Source organism: Garra rufa, chromosome 15 (assembly GCF_049309525.1).
Source record: "Garra rufa chromosome 15, GarRuf1.0, whole genome shotgun sequence".
NCBI lineage: Eukaryota > Metazoa > Chordata > Actinopteri > Cypriniformes > Cyprinidae > Garra > Garra rufa.
Window position 1 is genome coordinate 20,072,847 of NC_133375.1, and position 15,741 is coordinate 20,088,587.

Below are 15,741 nucleotides of genomic sequence, written 5' to 3' on the forward strand. Positions count from 1 at the left end.
AAAGCTCCCAGGATTTTCACATGACATCTACAAGTAGAGCTAAATATGTGAATGTGAATGTGGGAAACATGTATGGGAAAGGCAAAACAATCCAGGCGCACAATAAAGAGATACTGCCTACTCTACTCTGTCTCATAGGAAAAGCCACTGAGAGGGTGGGTACTAGAAGTAAACACAAAGAAATATCCTGAAAAGTCCCGAGAGACCTGAGACCGATGTTGGAAATTAAGCTTGGGAAGAAATTGTGGCTTGGGAAGATGTTGTTTTGGGTTTGGCTTACCTGCAGAAGTAGTTGCGTCCCAATTTGGCCCAGTGATCTCTTACTATTTCTTCCACCCCCTGCTTACGCACTGCCATGATGGACAACCATACCAGAACGGACCACAGGCCGTCTTTATCTCGGATGTGGTCTGAACCTATAAGAGAGATAAAACGAGTGATATTTTGCTATTTGATTATTTTTATTTTTTATGAACTGTAAGATTCTCATGTTCACCAAAGGTGCATTATTTGACCAAAAATACAGTAAAATTGTAAAATATTATCACATTTGAAAACAGCCCTTTTCTATTTGAATATATTTTAAAATGTAATTTATTCCTGTGATGCAAAACTGATTTTTCAGCATCATTATACAATCTTCCGTGTCACATGATACTTCAGAAATCGTTCTAATTTGATTTGTTGTCATGCTAAATATTTTTGTGGTAATTGTGCACCTTTTTTCATGATTCTTTGATGAACAGAAAGTATCAAAAACAGCATTTCTTTGAAACAGAAATCTTATGTAACATTTTAAATGTTTTACTGTCTCTACTGTCTATCTCTACTAAATACAAACACTAATTTCTTTAAAACAAATCTTACTGACCCCAGACTTTTGAACAGTAGTGTATATTTTTAAGCAATTTAAGTAATATAAAATCCTCAACACAACCTAACAAGCCCAGATTCACACTTTTGAGGTAAAATATATGTAAATCAGGAAAAGATAATGACTAAATGAAAGCCCTCGCTCCTCTGGTCAACTCTTCATCTGCTCAAATTATGCTTGACATCTTCTTTATGTCTTTCATTCTTTGATCTGTTTTATTTCTTGTAATCATACATCAGGAAAAGTGTATCCGACAGCTGCTCTCTGTGTGTGACTAATGCTGAGGTACTGAAAAACGCTCAGGCCTACCGCATATCACATCAGCAGCCAAAGACTGTTGTAAGCCAACATAACATTGTTGCATAATTAGTTTTGACCCCTAAAATCAATAAAACACAATAAAGTTCACTTCAAAAAGCAGATTTATACATCTATCAGCTTGTCAGACTGTTATCTTTTAACTTTCCCTCAGCTCACAAAACAATAACCGTGACGCAAAAGCGTCCTGGTTCACAGCCAAAAGGGAAACTTGCCTAATTCCATAAACACACTCAATTTGTACCAGATACCTACACCATATGATAAAACATATGATGAGTGTACAGAACTTACTTTATGTCTAGCATATTAAAGCGTTTCATGAAAATTTCAACTGATGGAAAAAGAAAAACAAAACACTACAGAAGTGACCCATGACAGCACAGTAATCCTGAGGCGAAGTCGGAACATGTTGAATAATGAGCAGGCTGCTCTTTTGACACCTCCAGGCAATGCCTCGTGTCTCAACCCAAGGTCTTAGTGATGGTGTAAAACCCCAGAGGCTTTACAGATCGCCTCTGCTGCCCACAGAGCCAAGCGTCTGTCTGCCCAGCAACATCATTCAGCGCCAGCTGCTTATTCCACATTCAGCTGCCAAGCAAAACACAACCATTCAACATCGTGCAACTTGGGCTCACCTTCACAAGGGAGTTCCTACAACTACACACTCTCAGAATAAAAAAGCACTTTCACTGGGGCCATACCCTAACACCGTGTCCTAACTACACGCGACGCGACAAGATTCCAGCGACAAGCAATTTGGCTGTCCACACCAGACGCGACACGACAGATATCATAGCCACTGCATATGCACTGCACTCCTAACGAAATGAACAAATTTACAATCTAATTCAGAAATATTAAACCTTTTAACATTATTAAAACTACATACTAAGTGACTGATATCATCTTTGTTCTGGAATCTGCGTGTTGGTTCGCAGTTTTAACGTGCGTACGTACATATAATGTATTTTCAAGATCTGAGGTAAGCTATTTGTTGTTACTTTCAGTGTAGTCGCGCGTAGCCAGACCTTCAGACTAATGGCTGAAGGTCTGGAATTCATGGCAGCTTTCATTGGCCAAGGCCCGCCCATAAGGCCGTTTGACCATCATGTCAAACAACCAATCACAGTTCGTTTCGTTCAGCGGCACGTTTCGGGGCATAGAAATGTCCCCACAACAACAGACTGGTGTGCAACAAGTCAGTCATTGAAATAACCAGCATTGAAAGTTAACAAAGAAGAGGGAGAACAAGCTGTAATTTGTTCGCGAACGTCGCAAATGTGTATAACAACAACGGCGTCTGCATAAGCACCTTTTAGCAAAACGCTGAGTAAATCAGTCTGCTCTTTGTTTCCCGGCAGACCGAAAATAAACGCAATACTCGCATCTCCCGGAAATCCGATCAAATTCAATTAATCAGAGGACGACTTCGACATTCCTGAAGTGTTTCCAGTTAAGTGTACCATATGCATCAGACGTTTAGCCAACATTCCGTGGGCGTGACGTCTGAGGCTGAGACTACTTTCAGTGTGGCTACAAATGTCATGCAATATGAAATTCAAACTGTCATTAGACACCTTTAACATTGAATAAAGCACATAATAAACACCTGAGATTATCTGTCATGTTATGTTGTTGTTCCAGCCGCGACGTCGCAGAAATAGAAACCGTTTCTAAACTAGCGGCTAGTTAGGACAAAAACTCAGATTAACATGGAAAAGATACCTTTTATCGCGTGTCTTGGCGTCGTGTCGCGTGTAGTTAGGACACGGTGTAAGGTATATAAGCTGTACATCTTTGTACCTTATTTACACTCAATTAGTACCTTAATCAAAATTTAATGATAATTTACTCACCCCTAAGTCATCTAATGTTCATGTCTTTGTTTCTACAGGCGAAAAGAGGGTTTTTGAGGAAAACATTCCAGTATTTTTCTCCTTATAGTGGATTTCAGTGGTGAGTTGAAGGTCCAAATTGCAGTTTGAATGCAGCTTCAAAGGGCTCTACACAATCTCAGCTGAGGAATAAGGGTCTTATCTTGTAAAATGAGAGGTCATTTTCTAAAAAAAAAAAGACAATTTCTATACTTTTAACCACACAAGCTTGTCTTGCACTAGCTCAGCCTCACACATCAGTAATCACGCACAAATGACGTAGGCAGAAGTATCGACCCAGCGTTTACAAAGCGAACGTGCAAAGAAAGTCAAACACCTTTTACAAAAAAAGGTAAAACGATGTTGGACGATTCTGAAGTTGTAGGAGAAAATGAAATGTTTTTTCGCCCTCCCCTACCTACCTTCATGTAAAGCCCCTTGTAGCTGCATTGTAACTACAATTTGGTCCTTCATCTCATTGGCATTGAACATTGAAGTCCACTATATGGAGAAAAATCCTGGAAAGATTTCCTCAACCTTAGATTCTTTTCAACTGAAGAAAGAAAGACATGGATCTTCGATGACATGGGGGTGAGTAAATCATCAGGAAAATTTTATTCTGCAACTGAACTAATCCTTTAAAGGTTCATAATAGCAGTTTAAATATATATTTTAGCGCCTTGAGTTTACATATTAGTATCTTTTGAAAGGGTAGTGCTAGAGCCGCACGATTAATTGTTAAAAGGTTGTGATATCCATTCAAACACCCACATGATATTATTTCCAAATTACTTTGATTAAACCTTTGTTATAATCATACCAGAACATTCAAATCTGTGTTTGCACTACCGCTGACACAGAATGAGGGCAGTTATTATGTTTAGGACTAAAACAACTTCATAAACAGTCTTTTTAACCATTTATAGTTCTGATATAAACACTTCAAACTGGCGCTTCAAATAACGTTTGTTTACAATGTTGTTTACACTGTTTCGCCACTAGATGGAGACAAATAAGTGTTAAAAATATATTTGTCATTGAATTATTCATTCAAGAGATTTGTTCAAAAACGCTGATTTATTCAGTAATGAAACAAGTGAAGTATTTATGGGTGAGTCATTGAATTATTCATTCAAACTTATTTTTAAATAATTTATTCATTTAATTAAATTTTTTTTAATGGAATGAGGCAATTCATATTTTGTCACAGCCTCTGGTGAAGTATGTTATTTTGCTTAGCTTAGAATCGTGGGAGAATCATTTGAAAGAAATGAAAATCATCATTCTCAATTTATCCAGAATCGTGCAGCCCTAGGTACTGCCACAGCTACAGTTTGAACCCTAATATTTTTATGGTTTTAAGATGAAAATCTATACATAAAGTAGAATATAATATAGATATATGTGTCACACCCCTGGACTATTTAGTTTGGTTTCTCCCATTCTCCCCCGCTGCTCTGTGTGTTTTGGTTTCTCCCTCATTGTTGTCACCTGGAAGTTGTAATCAGTCTGTCTATTTAATGTATGTGTTTTCCCCTGCATTCTGTCGGTCTTTGATGTTATCTCCTGATGTTACCACTCCGTGTTCCTGTGTCTGCCTGTTTCCCATTGGATTTATTAAATATTCGTCTTTTTACTACGTCGTTGTTCGTGTGTTCCTGGGTAAAACGTGACAGAAAGACCGACCCATACAGTTATTTTTTTTGCGTGTTCACCTCCGTTTTGTTTCCCGTTCGTTTTTTCCAGTCTTTTGTTTCCGTCGTGTGTTTTCTATGGATCCCCTACTCCGTCCGGAATTTATCCTTCTTCGGCTGAAGCAGGGGGAATTACCGCTCGAGGGCTACACGTTGATGTTCCAGCTCGTAGCTCATACCACCTGCTATCCGGATGATGCGCTCTGTGCGTTCTACGACGCAAGCCTCAACGCGTCATGCAGAGCGCCGTCGTCCGAGGACGGCCCTCGAGCGGACTTCGCCACGTTTGTGGAGTGGACACTGGCCAGACCCAGAGCCCAGCCAGCCACCCCGACCCGCAGATTACGAGCCCTTCGTAGACGGGAAGCCCGAGCCCGGAGCGACAGAATTATGGAGCACCGATGACCAGGTGCGAGAGCCGGCCACTACATCTGCGATGGTGGAGTGCTTCGTGGAGCAAGAGAGGGCGGTAGAGAGCCCTGCCCACTGCACCACCACTGGGGGTGAGCATGAGCACAACTCTGGGGACTTAATTGACTTTTTCTCTGAGCCACTGGTCTGTCTGGATTTCCCACCCACCCTCCCTCTTCTGTCTATGCCTGAATCTCCGCTGGTTCCGCCCAGCCTTCCAGAATCCCCGCTGTCTTCTGTCTGTCCCCTTGCTCACCCTCAGCCCACCATCTGTGCGGTGGGTTCGCCGCGGGTCTGCCAGTCTCCATCGGTGTCATGGCTGGAGGATCCCACACCATCGCCTCCAGCCTCAGAGTCCTGGACTCTGCCTCGGCCCTCCGACCCTGCGGCTCCATCCCGGCTCTCTGCTCCCTCGTCTCCGCCGTCGGCCGTTGGTCCACCAGCTCCACCGGGCTCCATCGTCCCTCCGGCTCCGCCCTGGTCAGTCGTCGCTCCACCTTTGCCTCTGGACTCTACTCCTCCGGCTGCGCCTCGTCGCTCCGTCCCACCGGCTCTGTGGACCTCCTCCCTCCCGCGGGCACAGCTTCGGTCCTCTGTCCCTCCGGCTCCACCGTGGACCTCCGGATCTCCATCTCCGCCTTGGTCGCCAGAGCCTTGGGTTCCGCCTTGGTTCTCTGGATCCTCGGTGTCGCCCATTACCATCGGCTTCCCGTCTCCGCCTCGGGCTCTCCCACCACCTGCTCCGCCTCCGTCGGTCAGCCCCATGGAGTCGTCAGCCCTTCCTCCACCATGGCTCCTCCCTCCATCGGCTCCACCGTGGGATTCCATCATGGCTGAGTTCTGGGTCCCACCTGGCTTCTCCTGCTCCAGCCCCCTCCTGTCACCTCCTTGGCTCCTCCCTCCGTCATCACACCCCTGGACTATTCTGTCACCTCCCTGGACTCTGTGTTTTGCCCTCCTTCCGGGAGGCCCTCCTCCGCCGAAACCCCCTCCTGAGATTTGAATTAGTTTGTTTTCCGTGTTCGTCGGTGCGAGGACGCGCCTTCCGGGAGGGGGATGTAATATCACACCACTGGACTATTTAGTTTGGGTTCTCCCATTCTCCCCCGCTGCTCTGTGTGTTTTGGTTTCTCTTTCATTGTTGTCACCTGGAAGTTGTAATCAGTCTGTCTATTTAATGTGTGTGTTTTCTCCTGCATTCTGTCGGTCTTTGATGTTATCTCCTGATGTTACCACTCCGTGTTCCTGTGTCTGCCTGTTTCCCATTGGATTTATTAAATATTCGTCTTTTTACTATGTCGTTGTTCGTGTGTTCCTGGGTAAAACGTGACAATATGTGACCCTGGACCACAAAACCAGTCTTAAGTAACGCGGGTATATACACTGTACAGGTCAAAATTATTGATTTTTCTTTTATGCCAAAAATCATTAGGATATTAGGTAAAGATCATGTTCCATGAAGACATTCTGTAAATTTCCAACGTAAATATATCAAAACGTAATTTTTGATTAGTAATATGCATTACTAAGATCTTTATTTGGACAACTTTAAAGGCAATTTTCTCAATATTTTGAGATACCCTCAGATTCCAGATTTTCAAAAAGACATAAAAAGGGCCTGTCGTTGAAAAAACATCCATTAAAATCCCAATAACTGCATGCTGATCTTGTTGACCATATTGAGATTTTCATTGCTTACTCATATGTGGGACTAGACATCTATAACCACTAATTTCCATTAAATCTCTTTCTTTCTCACTCCTTCAACTTCTTCTTCTGTGCCCCCACCCTGTGCTTTTGTGAGAAAAGCAGAGGAGTAGTTGTTTGCTTTTGCCAGCAGAAACCACTCTCACTTTCTCACAATTTCAGTAGATTCACTATCACTTTATAGCAGAACACTGATAAAGAGCTGTGGTCAAAAGACATGTACTAATATAAAACTATCTCTGAAAATGTCAATAAGATAAAACGTCATAATGAGATTCTTCTTTAAGAATGCTTTCTCTTGTGTTTGAAAGAAAAATTACATCATATGGGTTTGGCACAACATGGAAAATATTGTAAATAAAGTAAATATTGACAGAAGATTCATGATGACTTTGAACTGTAAGCACTCAAGTAGGGCTTTTATATGCTTTTAGGGGACTCTGATGGCACCCACCTGTTCCAAAGCTCTCCTCTCCACAGAACGAACACCTCCCAGAATCCATCAGGTTGCCAAAGAATCTCCAGCCTGTGGGAGTTTCATAAAGCGCCACCTTCATAGCCTTAGCAACCCTGTAAACAAATAGGAAGCATGAGTACTCCAGTGCAATTATTTGGACAAGATCAAATCTGAAAAGAAAGACATTATCTCATTGGCTAACAGCATCACAGCATACACTGAATATTTTTTAAATAGTGTAACTAGCTACATAGACATTCCGCGTCAACTTAACCAGAGGTCCCTGGCTCAAACTTTTATTTTTGTTAGGGGTTCAAGCGTGTAGCGTTGAAACCCTATTGTAATTGTTAGAATGGTCACGGATCAGCGATCTCCAAGTAAAACTGCGATCTTACAGCGATAAAAGATCTGGATTGGATTTTTAGCGAAACCTACTTTTGCGTACTAGTCCTGCGTTTTTCACCCGATCAGAACCAAACAAGTGCAGAAAGATTCTCTGGAGAGCGAATATGAATAATTATCCAAAAAAAGTCAAAGTGACGCCAAAACAATTGTAAATGCCTATAACTACTGAACAGAATGAGATATCTATCGGCAAACTCAGGACACTTATGTAAGAGTTCAAAAAAAAAAAAAATTGGGGAACTTTCTAAAATTTGGTTGATTCGACACGGAATGACCCTATTGTTACCTTCAGGAGCAATTAAAATTTTTATCTGATTTTATCTGATTTTTAATCATTCTTTTGTTCGAGTTAAATAAGGTAATCAGGTTGTCGATCAGATTAAGTCAGACTTATTTGCAGTTGTCCAGAAGACAATCATCGACACCCTTCACAAGGAGGGTAAGCCAAAAACATTAATTGCCAAAAAAGCTGTATCTGTTACAGTTCTGTCAGTTTATGTCTTAGTCATGTCATGTATTTGGTTTCTCCCATTGTCTTCCCCCGTTAATCTGTCTGCTTTGGTTTAGTCCTTGTCATCTGTATCACCTGTGTCCCCGTAATTAGTCTGTCCTTATAAGCATGTGTTTGATTTCAGTTCCCTGTCGGTCCTTTTGTATGAATAGATGTGTGTGATGTTCCTGACTTGTTCCTGCCTTGTTCCAGTCGAAGATTTATATTAAATATATTGTATTTCGTAATTCTTGTCGTCCGTCTCGTCAACTCCTGCACGCACCCGTGACATAAGGACCGACCAACTACAGTTTACCTGGCGTCTTTCCCTGCGTTTATTTTTCGTTTTTGTATCAGTGTTTGTTTTATATTTTTTCCTCATGGATGACCCCAACGTTGCCATCATTCTCCTGAAGCAGGGGAGACGCTCTCTCGAGGACCACACCAGAGACTTTCTGTTCCTCGTTCCATCAACTCACTACCCGGACAGCTGCTTGTGCACGTTCTTCCACCACGGACTTAATGACGCAGCTGTCCGGGGAGGGTCCTCGAGAGAGCTTTGCCGGATTCGTCGAGTGGGTGCTGGCGTCCAATAGATCTTCCTGGACTGTCGATTTCTTCGAGGAGGACGTCAGCCCCGCTCACAACCCAGAGAGCAGCCAACCATCGCCCCGACATGCAGAGCGGGAACCCGAGCGCACCGCGGATGCAGGACTAGAGCCGCGAGCGACAGAGCCAGAGTCCTCTCCGGCTGATCAGGTGCGTGAGTCGGATTCTACATCTCTGACGGTGGATTGCGACGTGGAGCTAGGGAGGGAAATGGAGAGCCCTGCCCACTGCAACTCCGCTGGGGGTGAGCTGGATATCTCTGGGGACTTAATTGACTTCGTTGCTGAAGTTGTGGAGTATAAACTAATTGACTTTGTTTCTGAGACTGTGGATATTGACACGCCGGATTTAATAGACTTTTTCTCTGAGCCACTGACCCGCATTGACTTCCCTCCCACCCGCCCTCATCTGTCCGAATCTGCCTGGTTCCCGCTGGTTCCGCCCAGCTGCCCTGAGTTCCCGCTGGTTCCGCCCAGCCGTCCTAAGTTCCCCAAGTCAGCAGTCAGTCCCCTTGCTCACCCTCAGCCCACCATCTCTGCAGTGGGCTCGCCGCAGGGATGCCTGCTCACTTCGGTGGCAAGGCTGGAGGTTCCCTCAGCTCCGCCTCCAGCCTCCGAATCCAGACCTCCACCTCGGTCCTCCGACCCTGCGGCTCCACCACGGCTCTCAGCGCCCTCCTCTCCACCGTCGCCCGTCGGTCCACCAGCTCCACCGGGCTCCATCGTCTTTCCGGCTCCGCCCTGGTCAGTCGTCACCCCATCGGATCCTCAGGACTCTGCTCCTCCGGCTGCGCCTCGTCACGCCGTCCCACCGGCTCCTTGGGACTCCTCCTTCCTGCGGGCACAGCCTCCATCCTCTGTCGCTCCGGCTCCGCCGCGGATCTCCGGGACTCCGCCTCCGCCTCGGCCGCCAGAGCCCGTTCCGCCTTGGCCCTCCGGATCCGCGGTGTCGCCCTGGATCTTCGGCTCTCCATCTCCGCCTCGGGTTCCTCTGCCAGCTGCTCTGCCTCTGTCGGTCGGCCCCACGGAGTCGGCGGTCCGTCCTCCACCATGGCTCCTCCCTCCGTCGGCTCCTCCGTGGGCCGTCATCCTGGCTGCGATCTGGGTCCTGTTCTCCTGCTTCAGGTCCCTCCTGTGTCTTCCCTGGCTCCTCCCTCCGTCGTCGCCCCCATGGACTGTCTTTTTTGCCCGTTGGACTTGTGTTCTGGTCCTCCTCCGGGGGTTGCGTCCTCCGCCGGAGCCCCCTCCCTTATTGACTCTATTTTCCTGGTTTTCCGCCCCTCTCGTTTTTTCATTTTTTCTACGGCGCGAGGACGCGCCTTTCCGGAGGGGGGCGTAATGTTACAGTTCTGTCAGTTTATGTCTTAGTCATGTCATGTATTTGGTTTCTCCCATTGTCTTCCCCCGTTAATCTGTCTGCTTTGGTTTAGTCCTTGTCATCTGTATCACCTGTGTCCCCGTAATTAGTCTGTCCTTATAAGCATGTGTTTGATTTCAGTTCCCTGTCGGTCCTTTTGTATGAATAGATGTGTGTGATGTTCCTGACTTGTTCCTGCCTTGTTCCAGTCGAAGATTTATATTAAATATATTGTATTTCGTAATTCTTGTCGTCCGTCTCGTCAACTCCTGCACGCACCCGTGACAGTATCCAAGCATGTTAACAGAAAGTTGAGTGAAAGGAAAAAGTGTGAAGGAAAAAGATGCACAACCAAACAAGAGAACCGCAGCCTTGAGAGTCTTGTCAAGCAAAATAGATTCAAGAATTTGGGTAAACTTCACAAGGAATGAATGTAATATCTGTTTCACAAAAACGTTTTTTTGTTGTTGTTGTTGTTTTTTCAGCCAATTTTCAATTTCGTTGAATGTCTGTTCTAAGTTTTCAGGTACCATCCAAATGTTAGGAAATGTTGTAATAACTGCAGTAAAAAACTTAAAAAAAAAAACTTTAAAAAAAAAAACTTCCCAAGGAATGGACTGAGGCTGGGGTCAAGGCATCAAGAGCCACACACAGACGTGTCAAGGAATTTGGCTACAGTTGTCGTATTCCTCTTGTTAAGCCACTCCTGAACCACAGACAACGTCAGAGGTGTCTCACCTGGGCTAGGGGGAAGAAGAAATGGACTGTTGCCCAGTGGTCCAAAGTCCTCTTTTCAGATGAGAGTAAGTTTTGTATTTCATTTGGAAACCAAGGTCCTAGAGTCTGGAGGAAGGGTGGAGAAGCTCATAGCCAAAGTTACTTCAAGTCCAGTGTTAAGTTTCCATAATCTGTGATGATTTGGGGTGCAATGTCATCTGCTGGTGTTGGTCCACTGTGTTTTTTGAAAACCAAAGTCACTGCACCTGTTTACCAAGACATTTCAGAGCACTTCATGCTTCCTTCTGTTGACCAGCTTTTTAAAGATGCTGATTTAATTTTCCAGCAGGATTTGGCACCTGCCCACACTGCCAAAAACACCAAAAGTTGGTTAAATGGCCATGGTGTTGGAGTGCTTGACTGGCCACCAAACTCACCAGACCTGAACGGTGTTGTCAAAAGGGAAAATGAGAAACAAGAGACCAAAAAATGCAGATGAGCTGAAGGCCACTGTCAAAGAAACCTGGGCTTCCATACTACCTAAGCAGTGCCACAGACTGATCACCTCCAAGCCACGCCGAATTGAGGCAGTAATTAAAGCAGAATTAATTTGAGCTGAATTACTGAAATAAATTAACTTTTCCACGACATTCTAATTTATTGAGATGCACCTGTACTGGTACGTATTTTGCGTCTTGTGAAAAAATTCACACAGGTATGTGTTCTTCATGAGATCAGGTAGCTTTTTATAGATGTAGATTTTGTCACACATGGATTTTAGGAATATAATATAATATAATATAATATAGTGCAATAAAAAGTCATGCTGCCAAATGTTTTCAGTGTGTTTGAGTGTTAGCTCTGGACCATGTCTACAGAAGTCTAGGGAATGTCTTTGCACAATAAGATGAAGAGGCGTGTTGTTCAGACCCCTTTCATTTGTAAGTCAGAAAAGGACTGAAGGAAAATGAGAAATCATAAACAGACTACATGTGCTTTTAGTTTAAAAAAATGACTAATCCATGTTTATATCTAAATACAAGACTGGTAAACAGCAGCAAATGACATTCTGTGAAAGAGGATGGATGTCAAGGTAATGATCTTTTAATGCACTCTGAGTAACAAAATTATATTCAGCTTTCTACACATTCTTTGGTAGTACATTTTGTATCTGTCCTTTGGACTGATTCATAAATTAAACGGCATATTTCGTCTTCTCAATCCAGTGTCTTTATAAGGCAAAAAACAGAAAGAAACCATGCCGACATTTTGGCTGACATTTATTTTGAGATTCCGCCATGTGCCTGGAGGAGCAAACAGCACTTTAATCATCAGTGTGTAGTCTACACCTGTTTAACTTCCTTATACTGTCAAACTCCCGTGAGCTGTAAGAAAAATAGGCCTACTTCTGAACAAATACTGTCATTCAACATAATTGTTAAGACAGAGAGTTTTGTATTTGGGAATTGTAATCATTCACAGCTTTGAAAATGAAAGATTCGGTGTCAAAATGAAAGAGATTGAGAAAACAAGAGGAGGAACACAATTACAAGTCTTCTCCTCTGTTTGTTGATCTTGGATAGTTGGCTAGATTCCTAACTATTTTCAGACACAGCAGTCTGGCATTATGGGTAATGAGTTGCTGAGATCCGATCAGATGAAGAGACAGATGAGAGGGAACCGATGTAAATGAGAAGAGTTAGGATGCAGCTGTTTACTCATGGGTGGAATTACTAAATATGGGAAAACAAGTGTTATTGACTCGAGGGACAAGGAGTAGAATGGAAAGCCTGGCATACGGACAGCAAACTGGAATCTTTGAACCCTTGACTTGTTTTGGATGATATATTCTCATATTTGTGGCCAACACAAGCAGCGCTATCTCTAATCCAGCATCTGAAATATTTTGCATGCATATGTGTTCATGTGGGTGTGACTGGATTTTAACTAACAATTCCGACTTGAAGCATTTGGAAAATAATGTGCTCAGCTGGGTTTTTAAAGTCGGCAGCTGTTCCTAACCTCAATCTGGCAATAAACCCAATTATCAACTGGCAGAATGTTAGCATGAGTTGACAGGCAGTCTCATTAAGCTGGTATCCCAAAATCATTTCCATTTACATTCCTTGCTCCAAGGTATAATAAAACATTTTTTTAAAGTGAACCTTCGAATACCAACAGTGCTTGAAATTGATAAATTACAATATAAACAAATAGTTTAAGGAGTTTATAAAGTCAAGTGAGTGGCATAGCACACAGACAACGATGACCAAAATGAACATACACAGAGTTCAAACAAATAATCTGCTGTTTACTCATATTTCAGTTCAAAGATTTATATAATTTCATATCAAGTGTGTAACTTGATCATCACTGGCTTTAGCAAATGAAAAAATAGTTTGAGCCAAAAAAGGGAAAAAACTGAAACAAGCTACTTTCCTTTTAGGGAGTGTATCACCTGAGCAAAAGTGTTGTTTTCAGCATTTTAAATGGCACATATTATGCCCCTTTTGACAAGTTGTAATATAACTCTCAGGTGTCCCCAGAATGTGTCTGTAAAGTTTCAGCTCAAGATACCCCACAGATCATTTATTATATCATTTGAAAATGCCTATTTTGACTGGAAGCAGAAACACACTGTTTTGTGCATGGCTCTTTAAATGCAAATGAGCTGCTGCTCCCCAGCACCTTTTTCAGAATTGGGCTGTGCCTTTACAGCTCGCTTAGATATTCTTCTAAAAAGATCTATTTGGTTTTGATTATCATGTGTATCACGCTAAATTCATGTGTTTTGAAGCCATACTGCCCTCCAAAGGCAAAGCGCAGTAACTACACATTTGGTGAAAATTGAGTTAAGGCTTAAAATGGACTTTGTGACAACTGTTTTGTCTTGTGGCAAAGTCTCCTGGTTCAATTTAATCCCGTTTCAGAGAAACGTTCAGAGAAACGAGAGTGTCAACATGTTTGACTAGCTGTTGTAAAAACTTTAAAGGCATTTTTCTCAGTTTCAGTGTTTGCGTAGTTACTGCACTTTGCCCTTGGAGGGCAGCATATCAGTTTAAACTTCTGATATATGATTTTCTGAGTGCACACATTTTCTGTGAAGATAAACATGGCGGATTGTGTGCGGCTCAAACAGGGCAGTGTCTGTCAACAGTCATAGGCAGGGCCTGTAAAATGTGATGTCACATTTGACCAATTCTGAGAATGGCTTGTTCTGAGACACTACTTATGATTTATGGGGATTAAAAAAAGGAGTGGGTAGATTTTTTTATCATTATAGGTTGGTTGTGTAAACACACTGCCAAACATTTATGTTCAAACTATATGTAAAAGTGAATTTTGCATAAAAGGTGCCCTTTAATCTTGTTTTCATTCACAAATCTTATAAAAAAAATCAAAAAAATGTCTAAAATGCTTCCTACCTTGACTGATGTTTTGTTCCTGAACAAAAGTGTTGCTCAGCAAATGGATTCAGTAAATGATTAAACAGACTCACTCATAAAGACAGTCACTTATTTCATCCTGAATCAATCAGTGTTGCTGACCAAACTGGTTGAGTGAATGATTCAATGACTCACTTATAAAGGCACTCACTTATTTCATTCCTGAATAAATCAGTGTTGTTGAATGATTCAGTTCAGGGAATGATTCAAGGACTTACTCATAAAGACAGTCGTTTGTTTGGTTCCAGAATAAATGCAGCCCAGTTAACTCAGTTGACTCTAGTCTATATAAATAACTCATAAAGTCTTTTGTTGCCACCTACTGGGGGAACAATGTAACCTACAGAAATGGCCACTTTCAAACAAATCCCCATTACTAATGCACAAAAAGTCCCAGGATGTTTACATTAAAGATGAATGTCATTTCTAGACAAACTATGAAATGAACATTCAGTCATTAATTACTCAACCTCATGTCGTTCCAAACCTGTAAGACCTTCGTTCATCTCCCGAACACAAATAAATCCAAGAGCTTTCTGACCCTCCGTAGACAGCAAGGGTACTACCATGGGTAAGGTCCAGAAAGGTCGTAAGGACATTGTTATAATAGTCCATGTGACGTCAGTGGTTTAATTCCCATACTGGAGAGTATCACGATGCATGCACAGGCTTGCGCATGTGCTATGTCAAGAGCATGCATTGAAGGTGTCACAGGTTTGGAACAACATGAAAGTGAGTAATTAATGACAAATTTTGATTTTTGGATGAACTAACTCTTTAAAATATGGTTAAAAAAACACACTAGGACTGTCAGACTGATTGTCCAGTGTATAATTTTCCCATATTTCATCAGTTCATGCTCAGTGCATGGTCACACTGATAGCAACACATTCTCTCTTCCCCTTCCCACGTGTAGGGAGCACGGCAGATGTTTCCTTTCCATCCTTACATCCCTAAACACACTCATACATGCACACACACAGTATAAAGACACTGATCCGCTCCACTCAAACACAGCTCAGCAGTAGATTATCTCCACTGCCACTTACCAAACACACACTCCTGAGAGGTCCATAGTATAAACACAGCCACAGCCTAGAGCTTGCTCGTCGCCTAAAAAGGTTTACAGCAACAGAGACGCCTCGCTCCAACAACTCACACCCCAAGAGACTTTCATGCCTCAGAAAAACAGTTCAGATTAGTTGGACAGAATGTTACAGATTCATGAACACAGACATTCAGCTCCAAAACCATAAAATATGACTTTTAAGGATTCAAGAATTCAAGAATGTGTCAATTATGGTTGATTTCAACAGCTAATTAAATACGGCCAGTTCTTTTCCTGACTCAGTTGTTATTTCTAGTTGTGTTGGGAATTAT

At 42.7% G+C, this 15,741-nt stretch overlaps 1 protein-coding gene across 1 annotated transcript in view; it reads right to left on the minus strand.

The window, feature by feature from the left end:
• pgm5 (phosphoglucomutase 5) overlaps positions 1 to 15,741 on the minus strand; it is a 43,703-nt gene that overhangs the window by 11,110 nt on the left and 16,852 nt on the right. The window contains exons 7-8 of the mRNA XM_073819084.1: positions 7,336 to 7,451; positions 281 to 416 (exon numbers count right to left, since the gene is read on the minus strand). Coding sequence (XP_073675185.1) covers positions 281 to 416; positions 7,336 to 7,451 — 252 coding nt within the window. The remainder of the gene's footprint in view (positions 1 to 280; positions 417 to 7,335; positions 7,452 to 15,741) is intronic.